Genomic DNA, 23,712 nt, shown 5'->3' with positions numbered 1-23,712 from the left:
CCAAATGATGTAGTTGTCCTGATGCTAGTGACCACTGAGCTTTTTCTTCACATACTCTTCTCATAAGAGAAATTAGACTCCAGGTCTTCAGAGGTGAAGAGGGAGTGTATCATTAATGCTGTGTTTTTGTGTGTATGTGCTGTTGGCACCAAAGGGCAAAATGCAGGTTTATTTTGCAGTCCTGCAAACCCTTCAGGGCAGATGCCTGATTAGTCCTTTTAATTCCCTGGTTAATGCCTAAAAGAACTTAAAAGAGCGTGTCAGAAGTGTCTGGCCTGTTCTGCTGTTCTGCCAGGTCCCTGTGGGTAGCCATGTCTTCCAGGTTATTGAGTGTATTTGTTCGGGGTTGGTTTTCTGGGGCCCAGAGAGAGCCCGTGTGTTATAAATACGTGAGCGTTATGTAGCTATCAGGACAGTTAGAATGCTGTCAGCCTCATGAAAGATGTTACAATAGCTTTCAAAGCTTTTAGAAAAAGAGCCCTTTGATCCTCTGTGTTCCAGTGAGCTAAAAGAGATGCTTTTGCGTGGGGGAAGGGGAAATGCTTTTCTTTTAGCTGCTACAAATGCCTGTCAGTGGGTGAGTTTGTGAGCTTTGAGTCTGAGTCTGTTATTAGAGAGCACTAAGGTAAAAGACAGTGTATTATCCTCAGGTTGGTTTCCTTCCTTTTTTTGTTTCAGAGGGAAAAAAAAAAAAAAGTAACCAGTTTTTTTAATCTGTTTCTGGATTGAGGAAGGAAATATTTAGTCCCCAGCTGTCATTCTCTTTTAACAACACGGTATGTTGCAAAGCAGGCATGAGGCGGATTCATGTATAAATTCAGTTTGCCAAAAGCAGTCGTGCTTTCAAAGACACCCTGTTTCTACAGTTTCTGCCAACCTACTTTCTCCTGTGTATGACTTGAAGCGTTGCACTAAGCAAAGTGGGTGCTGCTGAAGGAAAGGCTTCCCTTTCCTGTGTGTGGCCCAGCCTGTAAGTCAGCAGCTGTAGTCTGAGCAGGATAGAGACAGGATCTGACAGCTGTAAAGTCGTCCTGACTTTCTCTGCAGAATTTTTGAAGTATTATTCATGCGAGTTTCAGTCCCAAAGCCTCTTAAGGGGTTTTTAAGCACTGCTTTCTCAATCTTCATCTCCATTTCATGCATTTCAGTTTTTTTCTTCCATAGGGAAACTTCTTTCAGTGCCCAAAGGGCAGAGGGATAAGAACAAATGAGAGGATTTCTGAATTCCTTCTGTGCTGGGAATTTTTCAGACCAGTGTTGGAGCAGAGTGGCATCCCCACATATGGCTCTGCTTTTTAGGCAAGCAAAGAGGAAAGCTTAAAAGCGTTTTGGAATTTAGTTTTGGCAATTTCTGAATTCACCGTGCTAGCACTGCACAGCTCCCTGTCTTCCCGTTGGGAATGCAAGTACTGAGCCTCAGAGCTACTGGTTCCAGCCAATATTGGCATGCAGATTAATTAAAAGCAGAAGAACTTCAAAAGATTTTTAGTTCTATGATACTATTTTTTTAAAAAGTTTTGATTTTTAACGGAATTTGTTACCTCCATGAAGACTAGGGGGTGGGGGTGGGGTCATATTTTTCCCAAAACTGAAGGGCTGAAGGGTTTACTATTTCAGTTTAGCCACTGTTGCTTCTCTGACCAAAATCTTTCCTTTCCTGGGGTGATAAAAAATGCACTATGTGGGGGTATGGCTTGTTTTTCTGACACGTTTTAGAAAAGCAGACAAGCAAAGCTCCTCAAGATGCCTCATTCCTGTAAGTCTCAAGTTATCTTTGGTTATTCCTCTGCCTACCATATGACAATGCTTGTGTGTTATACTCAAAACTCTTTCGTGTTCCCATGAGCTGTATCTTCCCCTGAACATGGGCGCTTTTGGATGTCGTGTCAGTAACCTTCCTTAAAACACTGCTGGTGAAATTTCTGTCTTGTAGTGTCCAAGTGTGACAGTGGCAGTGTGTAATTAGCATGTTTGCCCTATGTGAGATTCAGGTGCTGTGGATTATCCTTCTGCTTCTGTCACCAGCTTTTCTCTGTGACCTTAATAAATTCACTCAGTTTCTCTGGTCTTCGGTTCCCCATTCATAAAGCAATGTAATGGCAAGTATGTACCACTCAGGTTCATGATTGTGTGTTAGATGCTCAAAGAGTAATGAGAAGGCTACCCCAGAGTTCTATATACAAAAGAAATTCTGCTTTTGCATGGATTCCCTAGAATGTTATAGTAGTCGGTGACTTGCACAGGTAAAAGAGAGAACAACTTTGCTGTTCATTACTTGTTAAACATGGCTAGAACTGCTTATTTAAAGGCTGTTGAAGAGGTAGCATGACTATAGTCTGTACTCCTTATTTGTCCAGACTTGCCTTTCTTGCTATGTTTGGCTCTCTATAGACTCCTTTTAGTACTGTTTACACTGATGTAAGCAAAATCAACATGAGTGTGTAGATGTTTGCATATGTTGAAAAGAAATAAAGAAATAAAAGAAATGAGGATGCAATCCAGCCCAGTATTTTTTTCCTTTCTTTAAGCATGACATCTTTATGTAGCAACAAACTTGCAGTGTTGTACCAAAGGGTGCCTTCAGGAATCTTTTGTACAAATCTTCCCACATCTTCCCACCATTTAATCATCCTTCTGTGCTCCATAGGTGTCCCAGTACCATTCGTTCTCTTCTTTCATTGTTTTTACTTTGTCTTTCATATTTTTACTATGCAGCTTTCCTAAGTGATGCTGCCTGTCTTGCAGTTTACAATCCTAAAGGCTGTAGGTATTGACTATTTTCTACTAGAAAATACGCTATTTTCTTTCCTTCCATCTTATTTAACATTTTCCTCGCAAATGAGCTTTAGCTTCACCACCCATTTGTGTTGATTAATTGTAAAGAGAAGTTAAACTTTACATGAAATCTTTCTAACCTAAGGTATTTATATCTCATCTGTCTCTAAAGCCTCTTCCAACCAGCCCCACAATGGCAGGAAAGGCTTATTTTCTTCTTGAATCCGTCTAAATGTGTAAGTGGCATGCAATGTGCTGATTTAGGGCAATCTTTATTCATGGTGTGGGAAAGAATAGACAGCCAACCAGAAAGAGCTAGTTCAGAAGAGAAAAATATTCAAAAGACAATGTGAACCTCCAAGAAGAAAAATAAGTTATCGCAAATACAGCTTGAACTCTTAAGATAGTTATCTCTGACAGATTTTGTATAAGAAACATTTGGTTTTGCATTAGAGAAGAAATATTACATGTGTTGTAATAAATACAAAATAATAAAGCTTTCTTATTTAAAAGAACTACGTTTCCTTGTTTCCTCCTTCTTCCCTGTAGGTTTGTAACACAACCACAGATCGTAAACATGCAGACACATCTCTAGAGAAATATGTCACTGAGCCTGTAATGAACATTGTGAGTGGCTTCTTCAATTCGCCATTTTCAGATAACAGCACCAGCCTCCAGGTAAGTAAGGAAAAGAGACACAGACAAATAGGTAATTCAGACCGCTAACGAGATACCTTCTGCTACCCACATAGGAATGCTGTACCTTTACATCCTCCTTTAATTTCTCTGTCCCTTCTCATGCCACTGGCTAGCATCTTAATTCCTCTTTAAAACACTTACTCTTAATTTTTATCACCTACTCTGAACTAGTAGACAGCTCAATATGGTCAGATTTACTCCTGGCTCTTAGAATTCCTTGGAGGGGGTATCCTTGCAGAATAATGGTCAATCTTTGTATTTGTATGAGAAAAATGCTGTGTCCTATGACAAAAGGGACACATACCTGAGAACTGGGAAGACTCATACGTCCCTCGGCTCTGTACTGTGTTTGCTTGATATCAGTGGCAACCTGAGGAAAAATTGCATGATTTGGCCTTTTTAGAGGTGCAGCATTGATTTCTGTTCCCTTTCGTTCTGAAAAGCAAAGAGAATTTAATGGAGTTGTAACTTGAGTCTACAAGCTAAAACCCGGTTGCATGTGGTTTACATTGTGTCAAACCCTTGGGCAGTTGTGAGGAGATTCTAAAGGGTAACATTCCATGGTTTATCTTTTTGTTTTCAGACACACCAGCCTGTTTTTATTCAGCTGCTGCAGTCTGCTTTTAGAATTTACAACTGTACCTGGCCAAATCCAACACAGAAAGCCTCAGTGGAGTCATGTATCAAGACTTTGGCCGAAGTGGGTAGGTGCCAGGTTTTACTTTAATTATTGTTCTCTGTGTTTGGAAATCAGACTTACTTGAGGTTGAACAGTTTTTAATTTGACTCTACCATCCTGAAATTGTGACGGTAGTAATTTCAGAAATCCCACCTTCTGAGGCTAAATTCTACCTCCTTTTATAAGCTATTCAAATCTGTCCCATCAGATGGGGTTGTTAGGTGAAACCTTTCAGTCAGAGAAAATGAGTTTGCTAAGTGAGCAATAGTTAAACAAGCAAGTTACGATATTAAAACACAACATAAGCTACAAGAAAACCTGGGCTTCTCTAATTGTGCTGGGCTACATTTGCACAAGCTTTTGTAAGCAGTGATGCATGGCAGCTGTGCACCAGAGAATACCCATCATTTTTTCCCCTCAGTTCCTGGGAGATGCATTTGATATTGTCCATCATGGTCCTGGGTTTGTTCAGTTTTTGCCCAAGCAGGGGATTGGGAATGGAAAACACAATTGTGCCACGCGATAGTTTTTCCACTTACTCCTCACCATCAGGCCCACTCATTTACTGCTGTTACACAGTCAGCCTTGTCAGGGGAATACAGCCTTGCGCTGGCACCGAGACTAAATTTGGTCCTCAGGGCAGCTAATAAGTTACATGCTTTCAAATAAATTCAAATACCATGTTAAAGTGAAAGATTTAAAACTTCTTCTTATCCTAAAATAAAAAAGATTCTTCACCAGTACATAGTTCAGACTGGCAAAAGTTCATTAAGTTAAATTTCTGTGAATACAATGTTAAAGTCTTCTGCCATGATAGAAAAAAGAATTATTCAGTATAGTTTCTAAAATTCATTCTGATTACTTGTAGAAGAAGGTTCTGCTCAGTGTGAATGAAAACTGAGTAGTGGCAGAGATACATAGAAACTGGCTAAATTCTAGTGTTGATGCAATTTTTAAAAAAATTAATAAATAATGATAAAACAATATGAGAGGGTCCCTTAACCATCTCTGGCATTGTAACAATTGAGTCTAAATTTAGATTTTGTAATAGCATTACAGGAGTATCATTTAACATTTTGCCAAAACATCTCATTAACTTTTTGTGTGAATAAGTAGTTACCTAAAAAATTAGCAACCTTCAATTGTTTTATTTGTTGTGCAAATGATTTAATTATGGATCCATCTGGCAAGACAACTTTGGAAGTTGAAGACATTTCCTTTATGCTACAGCTACTACAGTCTCAAATAAAGCTTTAGCCCTACAAATCCTTGTTTATGCATTTAACACTTACCTCCCTGCTCTTCTCTGGCAGTTCTGGAAAGAGTCATCAATAAATTACTTCCTTTGGGAGTCTGGGGAAAGAGGGATGAAGTAGGGCAGTTGAGAGTATTTTTGAGACCGCGCATGCCCTATTTGTGCTTCTAGACAGCTCAGTGTCTTCATTTCTGTTGAGCTAAACCTAAAATCAAATTCTAGCTCAGAGAGGTTGCTGTGTTATCTCACCGAGATGAGGGTGTTTGGAGATACCCAAGCATAGTGTCGAGACAGCCCACAGCAGGCTGACAGGGAAAGCATGGGTCACCTTAATGGGCTGGCAGATCCAGCTTCTTGGCCAGGTGCACCCACGAAAGGGCTGGAGGTCTTTGATAGGTAGTCTGTGTGCTGTTGTTCCTGGGGGAGCCAAGGGGAAAGCGAAAGGCAAGGCAAGGCATGGCTGATGCCTGATGTTCTTTTCAGATACATGACTTTGTTCTCTGTCTGGTGAATTTAATTTCTGCCTCTGCTGTAGTCTTTTCTTTCATTCCTTTTTCTGTTTTATGGAGATTGATTTACGGCTGGGTTTTTTTATGATTTGCAGTTGGTTTTTCTATAAGCATGCTCTTGTGCTGTCCTATGGGTCCAACCCTCTTGCTACTCTGGCTTCCCACCCATGGGACTCCAGCCATACCCTGGGGACTCTCACGTATGGCAGAGCAGAGCTGAGCTGCTGCTGAAGGGCATCACCCCATGTCCTCCTCTGGGACATCCCTGCAGCAGCAGCAGTGCAGGGAGGCTGGATATCAGCCTGGGGGTGCCATGGGCTGGCAGTCTCAGAGCTGTCCCCTGAAAGCGCATGTTGGCCTGCATATTGCCAATTTCCTTATTTGTGTCATAATAACTGTTTAAGGATTCATCGTGAATATCAGTACTGAGCATGGTAAAGTTGTATTGTGTTTGCTAGCAGTGGTGGTTTGACCCTGGTTGAATGATGAGTGCCCACCAAAGCCGCTCCTCCTCAACCAGACGGGGGAGAGAAAAATGAAAGGCTCGTGTGATAAGGACAGGGAGATCACTCAGCAGTTACTGTCATGGGCAAAACAGACTTGACTTGGGGAAAATTAGTTTAATTTATTACCATTTGAATCAGAAGAACGCCTTTTCCGCCTCTCTCCCTTCTCGCTGGGCTTAATTTAATTCCCAGTTTCTCTACCTCCTCCCTCCAAGCGGTACAGGGGGACGGGGAATGGGGTTGTGGTCAGTTCATCACACATTGTTTCTGCCGCTCCTTCCTCCTCACACTCTTCCCCTGCTCCAGCGTGGGCTCCCTCCCACAGGAGACAGTCCTCCATGAACTTCTCCAATATGAGTCCTTCCCATGGGCTGCAGTCCTTCATGAACTGCTCCAGTGTGGGTCCCCTGAGGGATCGCATGTCCTGCCAGCAAAGCTGCTTCATTGTGGGCTTCCCATGGGGTCACAGCCTTCTTCGGGCATCCACCTGCTCCGGCATGGGGTCCTCCATGGGCTGCAGGTGGATAACTGCTCCACCGTGGACCTCCATGGGCTGTGGGGTCACAGCCTGCCTCACCATGGTCTTCACCATAGGCTGCAGAGGAATCTCTGCTCCAGTGCCAGGAGCCCCTCCTGCCTCCTTCTGCACTGACCCGGGGGCTGCAGGGCTGTTGCTCTCACTCAGTCTCACCCTTCTCTCTCACTGATGCAGATTTCTTTTTTTTTTCCTCCTTCACATGCTGTCAGAGGCACCGCCACCATGGCTGATGGGCTCGGCCTTGGCCAGCAATGGGCCCGCCTCAGAGTGGCTGGCATTGGTTCCACTGGGCATGGGGGAAGCTTCTGGCAGCTTCTCACGGAAGCCACTTCTGTAGCTCCCCAGTACCAAAACCTGTCCGTGCAAACCCATTACAGTTAGCAGATTGGCACACATTTTTATTTAGTCTTTAATTCTGACAGTGCAGAAGGGGAGTACAAAGGAACAGGTGAGAGGGATTTCCCCGAAGAGCAAGTTAGCTGGCGAAGTGGAAGCAGAGTTTTTAACAAACATCCCTGTGCAAAAGTTTGGCTGGCTAGCAAAGGTTTTAACCACTGGTGATACTCTGTATTTTTAGGCACAGTGCCAAACGTGTCTTGCCTGGGCTAATTGAGTAGGCCTGCTCTGCTGAAAGCTTTGGAAAAACTGCCCCAGCCAGGGGTACTACAGGCTTTAAAAATGGAGGCCCTTTAGTGATGACACTGCGTGCCTGGTGCTGTTCTCTGTCGGAGAACCACACAAAATGGTGTTTCTCTTTGAGTGGGCAGAGGTTTCTTCTGTAAGAAGACTACAGACAGGGCAGCGTTTTTTTGCCCCTTACGCTGGCTGTGTACGTGGACTAATGTTGGATTTTGGCTAGGCATCTGTAGTACCCTTCTGCCTTTTTCTTTTTTTTTCTTTTTTTTTTTTTTTTTTGACTTGAGAGTCTGACAGCTTTAATGTTAGGGGCTTCATGTTTCACAGCAGGGTTTAAAAAAAACCCTCTAGAAAGATTTTGCCTATATCAGAGAGATAGAGTATTGGGCAGATTTACAGCAGGGACCGAAGACTTTTGATGGAAAATGAATGTTGTATAGAGTTGAAAGAACAAACATGATTTTTTTTTGTGTGTGTGTCATAGCCCTGGATTTAGAAATGAATCTCAGGAGGAAGGAAGATCGTATACAGATTTCCCAAGATATCGAAGATCCATGTAATAATGCACTTTTAAAAGACCCATTTCAGAGCAAGTTTAAGCATCATACATTTTGCTCGGTGTTTACTAGTTTGTTGCTGCCAGGTGGATGTAAGTATTGTCTCAAGAGCTTAAGATCATTTCATCTGTCTTCTTATGAGCACTGTAAGAATGTGCATTATCTTCCAGGTCAACAAAAGGATATGTTGCAGAAGCTAATTTCTTATAACCCTAGTACTTCAACTGCACTTGACCACTAGGGAAAAACCACGTAAGCTTTTCAAGCTTCACTTGCTGCTTTGTCTCCAGGCAGTTGTCTGCCTCCAGTTCAGCAAGAAGCATAGGAGCTTGCTTCTTTTCTTCAGTAGACTACTCTGTTGCTCCAGGAGATTTGGGGCACACAGATACCAACGTCCATCAGGTTTTTATTGCCTGGTAAACATTTGGCTACCTGGCGTGAATAGAAACATTTACAAAATTATGTACATTAATGTGTCTTCATATGGATTTCGGGTATGAGTAATAAGAATTAACCCATTATACATATATCACTTTTGCTTTTTCTTTATTATTACATAGGACTGAGCTTTTGCTTGAAAATGTAGTCCAAAGAATAAATGATCAGAACAGCTTCCATCTCACTGGTAAAATAGCTACAGATGAAAAATGTTTAAAAGGTCCGGTGATCTTTGTGAAAACAAAAGAACTAAGATGTTTAACAGTTTAATTTATTCCAAATTAATTAATTATCAAAGGACTTTCAGTTCCTACATTTTATAGTCTTTGCAAGATTGAGAAGGGCGGAGGCCAGTCTCAAAGTTTGCATTTTAAACCATCTACTGTCTTCCAATACGGTAAAATTGGGGAGTATCACCTGTCCTTACAACTAAAGATCTGATTTGTGTATCTTAAATTGTGTTGGAGCAGGGTCTTTCTCCCAAGGCTGACTAGTCTTTCAGGACCCATGCAAAGAACTGGCTTTGCTTCTTAATTAAGTGATGATTCTTATATCTTCACCTGTGAGCATCAGTTTTCTTTTCTCTTACAAGGGCCAATCTACTTGTATTATGTTCCTGTCTCTGTTGTGTCCATTAGCTTTGTCCGTCACGTTTTTACAAATTGCATCTTCCCTCTGATACTGTGTGTGTATCCCAAAGATGTAGTATGTGTGTGGTTTGTGTTGGATGTAGTATGTGTATGGTTGTGCTGTTACCACCAATAATGAAATAACTGGAATTTCCCAGATGACTAAACAGTGGCAGATAGGAACCTGCATTTTGTTAGACTATTTCTCTTGGCAGACCCTTGAAAAAAAAATAATCTGTTAGCAAGCCAAATTTCATTAGTCATTATCAGATTATACTCTAGGATACTGTGCAGGCGAAGCAAAAGGAGAATTGTTTCCATCCCACAAAACGGGATGTCCTGAGGCAAGTCCTGTGAGATTGCTATTTCATAAGTTTGAAATTGGAGCAGGTACAGAGGAAGTACTACTGTGCAATCGGGGGAAAGGACAACTGTAGAGAAGAGACTACAAGGAGCCCCACGTGTTCTGCCTAGCAAAGCAAAGGCCTGTGGTTGTTGCTCTTTAAAAGTATCTTAGGAAGATAAATAGTCACGAAGAAGAGACATTTAAGCTAAAGGACAGTGCTGACCCAAAACCAACTGGACATAATTATGCTAGGTTGTAAATAACCCGAATAAATTGAGATTGTAAATCGGGTTTGGAGCCAACTTCGGAAGGATGTCCTTGGTCAGCAGGCCAGGAGAAAATGGAGGGAAGAGGAATGGCAGAAAAGCTAGCTTCATTTTAAATGGGGCTCAATACATTTTTCAAAACATATTAAAGAACATGGGTTGTCTGTAACAGATGGTCTGAAGGAGTAGTGAAGTCCGTTCTAGTTGAGTATTTATTCCCCAATTTCACCTCACCCAATACCCCTTTCTACAGAATCCAAAAAACTCTTCTGTGGTACTTCTTGGCCATGCTTTTATGTCCTCTAAAGCCTTTTCCTTTGCCCTGAAAAATTTCAAACAGGAAACATTAAACATAAAATCGAGGCTACGTTTTATTGCTTCTTTGGAATTATTGTATGTATTTGAATGTCCATATAGATGAACTTTCCTATAGCAATTTTTTCAGCCCTGAAAATACTTTATTTCACTTTCCATTTGAGTTTTAAAATCTTTTTTCCATTTCATAAAAAGCTAGACCTTCATTTTCAATTTTTAGTTCAAATAAAGTAATTATCCTGTTGTAACTTTTTTGACAGCAAGAATAATACATTTCAAATGAAGCACATATTTTATTCTATTTTAACTGTTTGTGTTTCCCTAATTGCAAGAAAAATTCAATGATGATCTTTTTACAGACTGATAAATATTTTAGCGTAGGTTTTCTGTTGGAAAAACACATCCAAGTGAAGGGTACAAGATTGGCAGGCTTGTGTCTTGTATACACAAAGCTTTTATTTCCCTTAAGAAGTCTTGCTGTTGCTAGCATTAGTGTCTCTCCATCCAAATGTGTTTGTTAAGCAGTCAGTAAATGATTAAGGAGCTGGAGGAACTGATTTATGGAACAAAATTAATTGAACTAAATATGCATCGCTCTGTTAAGTGACAACTGGGAAGTGTGGGAGAATATGAAATAGCGGTCTGCAGCTACCAGAAGGGTGTAAACAGCAAGGAGAGTAAAGGCTTCACAGCCACGTACAGCCGTGGGTTTTTCATGACCCAGATTGCCTGTAAGGCTTCTCCCTGAGGCGCTCAAAGGGGTGAAACACCTGTGCATCCCCCAGAAAAATCCCACCAGGGATGGTTTAGGGTAGTGCAAAGTGTACTAAACAGCTGTGAAGCCACTAAGCTTCCTTATGGCAAGATAGATTACTCTGAAGACTGGGCTTCCAAGGACAATTACAGGCAAGGGCCACTTTCTGGAAGTCCTTAGTACTAAATTGATCCTAAACCTCATATAGGCAGTATAGCAAAAAGGCAGTGCTTCAGCAAGCATTCCTGAAAATAGGTCCTTTTACTTCCAATTTCGGTGATTCTATGAAGAGAACTACATGCAGGTAATTTAAAAAATACAGCTCGGCCCATTTCAGCCTTTCTGTTAGCAGCTGCAGTGCATTCTTGGGACTTTGGTGGAGTCTAGTGCACTTGTAGAGCGCAGCTTGATTTTTAGCTGCTTGCCACTCGATCAATGTTGCCCTTTTCTTTTGAGTCCCCATCTCAGTATTTTTTCATAGTTTAAACAGTAAAGGGGAGGAAAGCTGCTGACGCGCTGGATGCACACAGAACCATCCAGCGCAGAGCAGAACATTTTACTGTGACCTGGCTGAATATGCCACACTGTGTTGCTTACCATTTCCACTGTTACCGTTTGCTTGCTTGTCTTGGCTCAGCTTTGGCTATTGCCAGTAGCATAATTGTGAGCAGCAGATTGGGAGTTAGTTGTGCAAAGGATTTGATGGCAAATTTCATTTCCTCTGACACTGGCAAACCGGTGTAGTATGTTCAGGGGGTATTTAGCCTTGTGCAGGGTGCCTTACGTAGGAACTGGGCAGTATATAATAAGCCTGTGCTGTGCCCTCCACTGGAAGGCAGAATTTCCCTTAGCTGAAGCCACGTTCTAGTCCTTCCTGGTAAGTATCCTGCTTGATACCTCGGCACCAGTTTACATAGTTAACAGTTTACAGCCACAGAGCATGCTTTTTTCCCCAAGTTCACTAGTCAGATGAAAGACAGAATTTCACCCTCTCCTGGCTCCTTTGTCTACCAGCTCTAACCCTACTTTGCAAGTTTGAGTGCCATCCAAAAGTATTTCTAAGTGGAACAAAAATAAACATGCTTTTAAATATTTTATGTTGATACTTTAAGGGAGATTGACACATTTTGAAGAGGAAAGCAGCCTACAACACCTAAATTAAAAATAAATATTTATGTTCACATTTGTTCATTAGCTTTCCAAAATGTAAAAATATGTTTCATGTTGTTTTAAATAATGAAATGTGAAACAAATGAAAGATAAACTTTCTACAAGCTGCAAAGAAATAAGAAGACAAAGGCTTTGTTTATAGCTTAGACTTCAACAGTGCCCTTTGACAACCAATACAAATCTTAATTACAAATGGAATTATACATATAAGAACTGTTCAAAACAAAGGAGTATTTTTTTTCCTCTCTCTCTCTCTGGTTTTCTTTGTGATAGTTTTAATTAGCTGCAGCTCTTTGAACAATCATAGTCCTTGACTGCTCCTCAAACACTGATGGAAGCCAACTTCAAATGGCATCTATAGGACTGGGTTTTCCTCTGAACAGCATGCTCCCCATTGCTAAGTTTATTCTTGGATATATCAGGATTCTGCATACATACTACTTAATTGAGAAGTGAGCATTGTCCAATAACATTCTGGTGATTGACATTGGGACACAATAAATTGGATTAATAGGCTGCAGCACCCTACCCACACTGGCAGAACGTTAATGGACTTCTGTAACAAAGTACGCAGCAATAGGGCAAATGTGTTTTGAAAAATAACCCAGTCAAATAACATGGAAAAACAATCATCAGAAACAATGGTCAGCCATACATGGTATTTTCCTCATAATAATCAGGAACCTTGCCTTCAAAACAAATGAAGACTAGAAAGGAAAAGTCAATTGCCAGTGTGGAAACTGCTGTACATCTGATGATGATGATGTGTCTTCCCATCTTGACCTAAAAAAAGTTTAGTTTAATTCCCTATGGCAAACTGTTTAAAAGGAAGTGGCTACCAGAAACAGAGTAAGAGATCTCTCTTCCATCCCAGTTAAACAGCCTGATTTGCAGGTGGAGGACCTGATCCTGCATCAGGACGCACCCTGGCAGTGGGAAGAGGAGGGCACCCTGCACCCACGGGAGCTATTAAAGGGATGAGGACGTGTGTGACGGAGACTCTTGCTGTAGTCTGTGAGGCTGGGGGTTGAGGTGTCACAGCCAAATTTAGGCTTATAATAAATGCTGCCATTACAGTATAGTATTTGGGGGAAGAGAAAGTTTCTGCCTGGGATCTGTGACTCACTGCTTGGCAGCATACAAGCCTTCATTCATCAGAGCTGTGTGCCTGACTCTCTCCTTGCGTGTACTCCTGTGGGGTTTGATGCATAGGCTGTTTAGGAAAGAAGGGCATCTGTTGACTTCACAGGTTCAGGACTTAAAGTTGTATATGTTTTAAGAACCGGTAGGGAGGGGTGGAATATTTTTGATGCCTTTCCACTGCTGTGGAAACTGTGCATGTTAGTGCAGAATGGTGGGGAAATGCCTCTGAGAAATGTTGTGCAGAACTTTAATATGGGCTAATGCTTTTTACAAAATCACCTTGTTTCAGTAAGAAAAACTAGAAAATTATTTGTTATTATTAGTCATTGTTATAAATGAACTAGAATTTATTCTCCATTTTACTTCTAAGTTTTTATTAAACGTAAAGTGTGCCATGGAAATTAAGTGAATGATGTATAATACAAAGCTAATCACTGGAATGTGACCTAATCTTTCAAACAGAGATATTGCTGCGTTGATCTTTTGTTTATTTGTTGAATTTCAGATGACTCATGCTGAGCCATAGAAGAATGTCACTCTGATCTCCAGCGGAGTGGAGAGATACAGCTAACACAAAGATTTTCATGGAGAAGGCAGATACCTTCTCACATTGTCTTTCAAACTTCCTTTCCAAATTACAGAAATGACAGTTCAGAATGCAATAATGGTTTAATAGTGGATGCCCTGTAAGAATTCATTGAAGTCTTTCCTCAGTTTTGGGTTTTTCTCTCTAATATTCTCTCTTTTGTCACTTCCTGCCCCTCAAGTCTAAAAAAAAAAGCATTTTTTAACTGTGTGTTAAATTTGTTTAACTATCAATTAAACTATCACATGGTTATTAACTATCGGTTATATTGCAGTGGCATCCAGGAACCCCGTGGTTTTAACAACCCTGGCTGTATAGAAAACCAAAGGGAGACACGAGACAAGTCTTTTTCAAATTTAATTTGTATGCACTTGGTTTCTCAAGGTCTTTGCAAGAGAAATAAGCAGAAAAGCAACAAAGAGCACTTAGGATAAATTGTCTAAATGTGCGTATGTCCACTAGAAAAAAGAATTTTTTAATTTATTTCTGCATAGACTAAACCTAGCTGTTGAAACAATGATGCATATTCTTTTTGTTCCTTTTATTAATAGCTGTAAATCTGATTTTTTTTAAGTTAGTAAAAAACTATTTTGTTTTAAAAAAGAAATGTCTGTACCTATGAAAATATATACTGGAAATGATCCTCATCTCATTTAAAGTAGCACAGCTGCCTTTCTTTTAACTAGTTTACGGCTGACTTCTACCAGCTTAGGTTTTTGTTCGTTATTTTTAAAACTTGTTGAAGTGAGATCCCCCTGCCCCTTAACTTCAAGAGTATCAACATTCTGCACACCATGATCTTCATAAGATTTTCAAGTTTTTACTACTGTAAATGTAATCTTTTTTCTTCCTATTAAAGCAAAGAACCGTGGGATTGCAATTCCAGTGGATTTGGACAGCCAGGTCAACACCTTGTTCATGAAGAGTCACTCTAACATGGTGCAGAGGGCAGCCATGGGGTGGAGAATGTCAGCCCGCAGTGGACCTCGTTTCAAAGAAGCTCTTGGTGGGCCTGCCTGGGATTACAGGAATATAATAGAAAAACTACAGGTACAAAAATAGCAAATGGCGTGGGCAGTTGGTTATGATAGTGTGTTTATCTGGTAGATGCCAGATGTGGAAAACACCAGAGTTAGGCTCATTGCATTTTTAGTGCTGGATTACAGTGACCTTTGCACTTCTGGGGGGGGGGAGCAGAGGGCTCAGCTCTTCTCTGGTGTCTGTTCAAAGTGAAGCCAACATGCAGGACCTTTTGGTCCATGATCTGAATTTGGCTCCTACAGAAGTCGGTAGAGAGGGGTGGGAATTGTGTTCTTTTCCTCAAAGTGGTCCACAGAGAAGAATCTCCTTTTTGCCTTTTCATGGTCACATTCTGTTTTTGCTGCAAAGGAGGTACTAGAGGCTTTAGGAGCAATTATGTCAGGTTTGTGTGGCTGGAGGATGATTGCCTTGTGCATGTAGTGGTTAAACGACATCAGGAGTTTATGGACTAAGAAAAGTGTAGGATGCAGGCAAATGGATGAGCCCTAAACACCAAGGAAGCAACATCTCAGGTGATACAGGAACACCACGGATGACAAGCAGTGTTTTTCCAGCACACCGTCATCCTGGCTGTTGCCGAGTGTTTTGTGAGCGTTACTGCAGAGGAGAAATTTGAAAGAGAACAGCAAGGTAGATAGTAATGGGCACCTTCTCCCCCTTGCCCTGCCTGAGGAGTGGCACGAAGAAAGGCTTGAGGTTGCTTTACTATCACCTGGGTTAACAAGAGCTGTTGCAGCTGGCTGTCAGAAGTGGGTCAAATAGCACAGTATTATGCAATTCCACAGCAATGTTCTTCTAGTTTTCTTGTAGTAATGTTACAAATTTCATTCTTCTTCTTCTTCCCTAGGATGTAGTGTCCTCCTTGGAGCAGCAGTTCACTCCCATGATGCAAGCTGAATTCTCGGTGCTGGTTGATGTGCTGCACAGTCCAGAACTTCTTTTTCCTGAGGGAAGTGATGCCAGAATAAGATGCGGTGCTTTCATGTCCAAGTAAGTGGTATAAGAAGAGGCCTATTTCCTTCTTTGGAAAAGATGGCAAGAAGTTAAAATTTTCAACAGCGACTTAGGCATGTAGGAGTTCATACTGAAAGCTTAAACTGAGGTCTTTCACTGCCATGTTTTATGTTTCTCAGCAGTTGAGGAGTCTGAAGAGGAGTAGAGAGAGAGGTTGCTTGTCTTGTCTGCCTAGAAATGGGATGTTACTAGCTTGTTAAAATTGTGGCCAGCTCAACCTACTTCTGTTTTCTACTTGTGCTATTAAGTTTCTCCAAATCTACAGCAGAAACTTAGACTTTCCATGGTAGAATTTTCAAGATTTCATAATGAGCCAGGGTGCTCAGGGCTAGTGGGTTTCTGCTGTTTTGTTTTGGGTTTTTTGTACAGTAAATAAATATTTTGATATTTATTTTAAATTGCCCACAACTATTTTAAAAATACATTTCACTGGCACCTCTCTACCTGGTCTTGGATTATTAGATGTTTTATTTGCAGTCTGCTTTGGAATAGGGTCTTGTGATTTTTTATTAGTCCTCAAGTGAGATGCCCTCTCTGCCCTTGAGAAACTAAAATTTAAACAGATGTAACTTGGGGGAAATGAATGCATTTGGCAGCTCTCCTGATTCCTTGGCTTTTTGCATATTCTGCAGAGGTAGTGTTATAACAATATGTATTTTTGGAAAAATTAAGCTGAATTTTGAGCTTGTCCCATCCCATGCCCTCTGTCCAAACGGCTGTTCAAAGTCAGCATCGAATCAAGTCTGTGGCTATTGGATGTGGCCCATGTAATGCAATAAACAGTCTTCTGTTTTAGTTAATTAACTTCCATGGCAAAGGAATGCTTTGCAAGAGCTATGCAGAAATCCTGAGATAAAGATGTACTTCTTTAAAAATATTTTTAGTACTGCAGGCCTGAAAGCTGCATAGTTTTGGACTCATAGTTCATGAAATTGGTGATGATGACGATGGGAGAGTCCTGCATGGTGTCTCCACTGAGCCCAGGATGGTGTTAGCGCACTGATCCCTGGAGGTATTTAAAAGATGTGTAGATATGGCACTTAAAGACATGGTTTAGTGGTAGACTTGGCAGTGCTGGGTTTACAGTTGGACTCAATGATCTTAAAAGGTCTTTTCCAACCTAAATGATTCTGTGATTCTAACTTTGCAGTGATCTAAATATAATCAGTTACGTTGGGTTATGGAGCACTGGTCTAGATGATGCAGTTGGCTCTCCCAACATCGTTTTTGGTGACGCTATGTGATTTAGGACCATTAATGATGCCATCTTTCAGTATAAATCAGTGGCCACACGCATCCTATGCTGATCCTAGGCCATAATTTGATGAACACTGTTCTGTCCACCATAAGCCAGCCCTGGTACTGAAGGAAAAAAACCTGTTCAAGGCCTTCAGATTTCCTCCTCCCTTCTGTTTTCACAAATGTGTCTCCAGCAGTGTGTGAACCGGTGCAAGGACCTGCTCTGAACAGATATAGAAAGGCTGCTTCTGGTATTGGCTTAAGCTGACTAAAACCCAAACACCCATGGCAGTCATAGTTGGAGTCAGAAATGCACCTTGTTTTCTGTCTTGAAACAGTCTCACAAAGTTGATGCGCAAAGGTAAACAATGGTTATGTTTCATCCAAATGTCTGCATTTCTGAATGCTTCTGTGTAAGGCTTTTGGGGATCCTTTTGGCTGGATGCCATTTGCTAATTACCTAATAAATGTATTACAACCACCATAGAATTCAGATGTGTAGAAGTTGTAGCTTTTAAAGTTTGAAGGATGCATGATGAACATTGTTTACCTTTAAATAAAGGTTAAAATAAGTTACCTGTAAATAAAGAAAGGATGAAACGGCAAGTTTGGATCTTAACCTGGAAGCATTCATAAAAAGTGGATGTAGAATTCTGTCTTCTGTATGGGCAGTAAGATACAAAAATCTTGCAACACCTTGAAAGTCCCATTTCCTTTTTAATTATGATTTCTCATCTACTTTTATTTATTTTCCTTGAGGAAGAATATAGTGACAGGCAATTTTTGCATAAAGAAATTGTAGTATGGCTTAGCAACAATGTGCAATGCTCTTTAAGGTTTAATATTTTACTTTAAGGTTGATTAATCACACAAAGAAGCTAATGGAGAAAGAAGAAAAGCTCTGCATTAAAATTCTTCAGACATTACGAGAAATGCTTGACAAGAAAACTAACTTTGCGGAAGAGGTACTGCTACCATTTTAGTATTAAATACAGAACTAATAGCATGGTATTAAAATGTTGGCTTTAGGACAGTAACAGAATCTGACATGATTTCAATTTCATACATGTTTTAAAGATAACATGGTGTCTTAGGAACAATGTGGTAAGGTAGAAAGTAAGATTGGAACAAAAGAAACTATCTGCCTTACATAGTTTTGTATCAGGGACTTGACAAGAATCGAGGTGAATCAGCAGTAGCGAGAATTACTATATATGATTATTATATACTGGCTATCCTGTATTTCTGGAGACTAGTCTTATGTCACATCTGACTTTATCTGTCATAAAATCAATTGGAAATATAGGGATTTTTAATTGCAAGTGTACAGTTTTTTCCTGCTGCCTGTTGTGCCAGACTTTTATACTCCATACACTTTTTTAATGCTTGGAAATGTGTGATGGAAATATGTAATGTTTAAGAAGAGTTGCCAGTTTTGGGGAGAAGTGACATAGTCTGTACTCTGTGTCTAATTATTTCTTGCACTCCTTTCTCTCTCCTTATTGCCTAGTTTTCTCTTGGAAAACCAAGTTTTTCAAATATGTCTTTCATCTTGCCCTGTGCCTTTGGGTATCAGTAGCTACATTCAGATTTACATGTCAGCTGTCCCTTCTTTTTGAGCTTGATCCCTGTGCCTTTTGTGTGGTTTCCTCTTACCCATATTTCTGAGTTTCTCCCAAATTCTTTCACTCTTAAATGTGAATCATAGAGCTATTATCTAATCTAGCAGTGCCATCATTTTCATTTGTTCACAGCTGACATGTTTAGTCAGGTATGTTCATGGGTTTGACTTTACCTTGAGAAAAAATATTGATTACAGCCCAGTGTCACACAGTTTCACACTTAGGCTTTTACACCCAAATATTTTCAGATGTCTAAGTAACAGCACTTATTCATGTTATTGTACTTAGCAAAATTATCCACCATTCAGGTATACTAGCTATGAGAGTCAATCTTAACCCAAATCTAACTGTAAGAAAAATAAGGTCTATGGTGACTGAGATGCCCACACCTATTTCTGGGGTTTTGAAATATTAATTTTAAAATTAAATGTTTTGGTCCTGTCATACGATGTGATAAAGTAACAATACATTCTTTCTCTTTTATGATGGATTAGCCGTGTATTAGAAATGGGAAATATTCACAGTGTGTTTTTTTTTACTATACTGATTGTTTTGTTTTCAACATATGGGCCTGGGAACGTACTGCCCAAGCTTCTAAGCAACCTGCTAGACAGGATAAAAAAAAATCTCAAGGCAGAAAGGTGAGATGAAGACAAAGGCAGCAACAGCAAAACATCAGCCCTGCTCTTTACAAACAACCAGTGCAGGCAGAGAAAACCAACCTCCTCTTTACCTCCTGTTCAAAGAAAAATGTGGCAAGGCCAGGGCAGGCAATTCTTTTTTTGATGTCCTAACAAGAATTTCACAGGTGAAGCAGATATTCTTATTCTTAATTATTAATAGTATTTATTCTAATAGCTTTCTGGGTGCATAATGCCACTGCCATCACATGGAAAAACTAATTTGCTTTTGTAACTGCATGCTATGATGAACTTTGCCAAACCTCTCCAGAATAATTACGTAGACCCACCACAAGTTAATGTCATCTCAGGACTACAGGGGGAAACAAAGCAACACTTTAATATATGACTTAAGCAAACAAAAAATTTGCCCGTTTTCATTGCTCTTTGTACCCTGTGGTGGATGCTGATAAAGCCAGACTGAGCGAAGCCACCAGAGGGAGTGTGCTCCAATGATATGGAGGGGCTCTTCACCCAGCCAACCCAGCTCTGATTCTCAGGAGTGGACAGGGGAGGTATGCCCAAACCCCTCGCGTGACTTCCACCATCTCAGTAGGGCACGGTGGGTGGAAGAGCTCTTCAGGAAACAGCATTTCTCCCTCGTGCTTTCTCTCGAGTCCCATTGATTTTACACTGAGGAGCGTAATGAGTCAGTGCAAACAAATAAATGAGTAAATGAGCTTGTATGGTTTGCAAGTGCTTCTCTAGCTTGCTACTCTTATGAGTCATTCTTCATGGTATGGACTTCAGAATAGTAAAAATAGCACAATGAATAGCCCCTTGTGCGTATTTCCAACTTTTTTTGAACTGTGATCTCACAGCCTGCAAAATTACTCAATAATGTTATGAAGATACTAAAAAAAATTATAGTAGTAAATACATAATGGTGATACCAGAACAAAGCTACAGAGGGACACGTGACACTTTTACAGGAAGCTTGAGTTTGTTAATCACCCATCATAATGTACTTTGTGTGATAAATTTGAGAGAAATGGTAAACCTCCAGTTTCTGAAGACTCCCCCACAGTGAGAAACAAGGAAGAAATAATGAAATAAAATGTCTTCCTCTCTCTTTCTCTTCCCTTTCCCTCCTGCAGCTGAGACCCAGGTCTGGGAACCTTGCCTTCTACCATCTTTATCTTTCATTTGACCATTAGAAGGTAGCCTGTTTCATTGAAGGAACAGGATGACAAGAGAGCTGTAGGTCCTTATTTCACTGATTTTATGCCTTGTCCTGTATCCACTGTCTCAGCTCTGTTGTTGTGCCCCTCCTTGCTGCTGTGTTTCAGGGTTGCTTGTGCTCTCCTGGCCCTGTCCTCGGTTGCCCTTGCAGTCAGCCTTTGAGGCAGTGCTTGCTTGTGCATAGTTTTTCTTAGTGCCTCAACATCTAATCGTGTTAGGAATCAAAGTTTAATTTCAGAAGTTTGATTTAAGGTATATAAATAACAATAATACCTCTTGGTCATTGATTGGCTTTCATAAGTAATTGTGGGTGATTATTACTGTCTCCTGGGAGTTCTACGTTAAGTCCTAGTCCTGTTTGTATTGATTAGGTAACTAACTGGAACAAAACTTGATCTACAGCCCCTCTCTTACAGAGGGCTCTTCCAGAACACTGTCAAAACACTTGTGTAAAGCAGTATGTGGAGGAAGTTGACATTGACATTGCCTCTGTTCAGACAGTTACTGTGGTATAGATAAAAGGCTACTTCAGACTGTTTGAGAAAGGGGACAGACAGAAAGGACTGTGTTTGGACTAGATCTGCCCCATCTGTGCTTTGTTACTTTGTTGCTGGCCATTTCTGTACCCATTTTACAAACCCAGAAGGATCTTGGTCTAGAATTTTTGAATTTTTTAGGTAAATCTTTTTTGTCCTTCACCATCATACTTGTTTAATTTCTGTGCAAATGGTACCTCTAGACCTACTTACATGTCTCAGTTTTAATCTGCTCCAAAAGCATCTGAGACATGTAGACCACAGGCGCATGTTCACTTTGCAAATGATGGGAGCAGTTTATAAACCTTAGCATTATCTTGCTGCCCTGCTGAAAGCTGCTGTCCCTAAAATGGAGCTGGTGGGCCAGGAGAGATGAGTCCTCCCAGCTGCTTCCAAGCAGGTTCAGAAGACTAAATTAAACCCTTCCTCTGTGAATTTGGACGAAGTTGTTGAACTCTTGACCGAAGTGTGTTTATATGGCAACTTCTTAACCCACTACTGCTGGTGGCATGTCAATGCCTTGGGCATGGACAGCCTTCTGATTTCCCAACTCTTCTTAAATGAGGTCAGCATCTCTGGGGAAAAAAATAATATCTCTGATAACATGTGTATGTTACAAGTTTAGTGTAACATCATTACTGCCTGATCAAAGTGTTAATGGATGATAGTGAATTACAGAATAAGGCAGAATCCAAGCCTGTATATTCTGCCAACTGGTAGTTCCTAAGGGAAACACTATCACAAAAAGATTGAACCCTTCAGTAAGGGTTACTTTTGCTGCAGAACACAGAATTCATATTTTTTTTTCCTGCTTTAGGTGTTGAACTACAGTATAAATAATTGAAAATTGTATTTTTAAGTGTCAGTAGAACAAAGACTATGTAAGCTGCTTAATTGTCAGAAATAAGTAGTTGTGCTTTTTGCCTTTTTTGGAAAAACTCATGGAAAATGTTGTCTTGCTCTTACATGTTTGCACTATCTTCATGATTTAAAATTACAGAAGTAGCTTTGTAGCCTTTCACTTTGCAGTGTAAACACTTCTGCATTCCACTTTAGAAATGAAATGTGAGCTATCCTCTCTTTGTTTGCAGCAGCAGCACCAAATATACATGTGAAAGAATAGTACAGCTTTGGTATAAATACAAATCTATTTTATTCCTGTAAGATGTAGTCCCTGATATGGCCACTATTGGCTTTTGGTCATTTTGTGCCAGAAAACCGGAGTCTTTTCATGTGGAGCTGTTAACAAAACTCCAATGAGTTTGTCAAAAGCAATAGTCCCAGTTCATGAATGTATTGATCTACCAGTCAAGCTGAAACCAGTGGGAGCTGCAGATCATCTTCTGCTGGAAAAATGGTCTCAATGTGTGTCAGAAGTCAGGAGATGTTGCTGGGAGCCACTACAGTGTCCTAGCAATGCAGCTCTTTGAATCAAAGACATTCTCAACTTAAACTGCATTCTATTCTATAGCCTTATCTTTTCAAGATGATTTTACTTATTTGCATCTGCAAATTAAGCAGCATTCAGGTAAACAGCATATCTAGATAAAAATAAAAGGGGAAAAAATAGAATGATTCTGAATATGTGGAGCTTGCTGAATGTATTATACCTTAAAAGGATGCTTATTTTAAATGGGGAAGAACAGGATCCAAAATTCCTTTATTTGTGTTACTACTCACATTTTGGATTAGTGGCACTGCAGGCATTCTGAAGAATTACATTTAATTTTACACTATTTCTGCTGTTTTATTTGTGGTCTTTTATAAAAATACCTATGCACTAGCCTGTTTTTTCTTGTTGTCAATAGGCCATTCTCCTGACTAAGCTCAGTGTGGCTGTGAATAGGGGGTTAGAAATGCTACAGGAGAACGTTTAAGCTTAATGCTGTTTATATTGAATTTTTTAAAAATCACTTGTACATTTTAGCCGGTGAAGGACATTTTTGCAGTATCCTGCATTAAAAACTCTGTCCATAGGAAAACAGCCACAGCTGGGGGGGAGGGGGGGGGGGGGCGGCGCGGGGAGCTGCAGGTGCAGGAAGGAAGAATGTTTGGTTACCTTTAGCAGTGCCAGCCTGGTTGCTGTGAGCAGCACGTACTTCTGGTACAGTCAGGAAGCTGCTGTTGTGGTTTTGTCATGACAGTTAAGTGATGAAGTATGGCAGAGAGTTCAGACACAACTGGGACAAACCCCTCCATCTGTGTGATGATTTACATGAAGGTGGTGGTCTGTTGCAGAACCGAAGCTTGCACTGATTCACTGCAGTGGAGGACTCAAGCTTTGCTATTGCTGTGACTCCTCTGCGGCTGTAATTGCAGTGGCAGGAGCATCAGAGCTTTCAGATACCAAGACTAAACACTAATTGTGGTCAGACCTTTAAAGTGTGGTAATTTCTAGTTATACCCATACACTGACGTTTTACACGCCAAAGAAATAAAACCTACAGAGAAACAAACCAACGCAGTTTCACTTTCCTCCCCCCCCCCCCCCCTCTAGGTTTCAATCTGGAATAATTAAGCAAAGAGATACCACAAGGCATGTGGTAACTGTTGTTTGTACTAGCTAGGTGGTGTTAGCCATAGGGCTTAGTGCCTCA

At 40.5% G+C, this 23,712-nt stretch overlaps 1 protein-coding gene across 4 annotated transcripts in view; it reads left to right on the top strand.

Moving 5' to 3' along the window:
• The window catches only part of ITPR2 (inositol 1,4,5-trisphosphate receptor type 2), a 268,236-nt gene that overhangs the window by 130,147 nt on the left and 114,377 nt on the right, over nucleotides 1-23,712 (top strand). For all 4 annotated transcript variants that reach the window (XM_056342122.1, XM_056342121.1, XM_056342124.1 and 1 more), the window contains 5 exons: nucleotides 3,325-3,453; nucleotides 4,058-4,178; nucleotides 14,661-14,851; nucleotides 15,690-15,832; nucleotides 17,952-18,060. In XM_056342122.1, the coding sequence (XP_056198097.1) occupies nucleotides 3,325-3,453; nucleotides 4,058-4,178; nucleotides 14,661-14,851; nucleotides 15,690-15,832; nucleotides 17,952-18,060 (693 nt within the window). The remainder of the gene's footprint in view (nucleotides 1-3,324; nucleotides 3,454-4,057; nucleotides 4,179-14,660; nucleotides 14,852-15,689; nucleotides 15,833-17,951; nucleotides 18,061-23,712) is intronic.

The sequence above is a fragment of the Falco biarmicus genome, chromosome 5, assembly GCF_023638135.1.
Source record: "Falco biarmicus isolate bFalBia1 chromosome 5, bFalBia1.pri, whole genome shotgun sequence".
In the NCBI taxonomy this organism is placed as follows: domain Eukaryota; kingdom Metazoa; phylum Chordata; class Aves; order Falconiformes; family Falconidae; genus Falco; species Falco biarmicus.
This window is presented reverse-complemented; position numbering and strand designations above follow the sequence as displayed.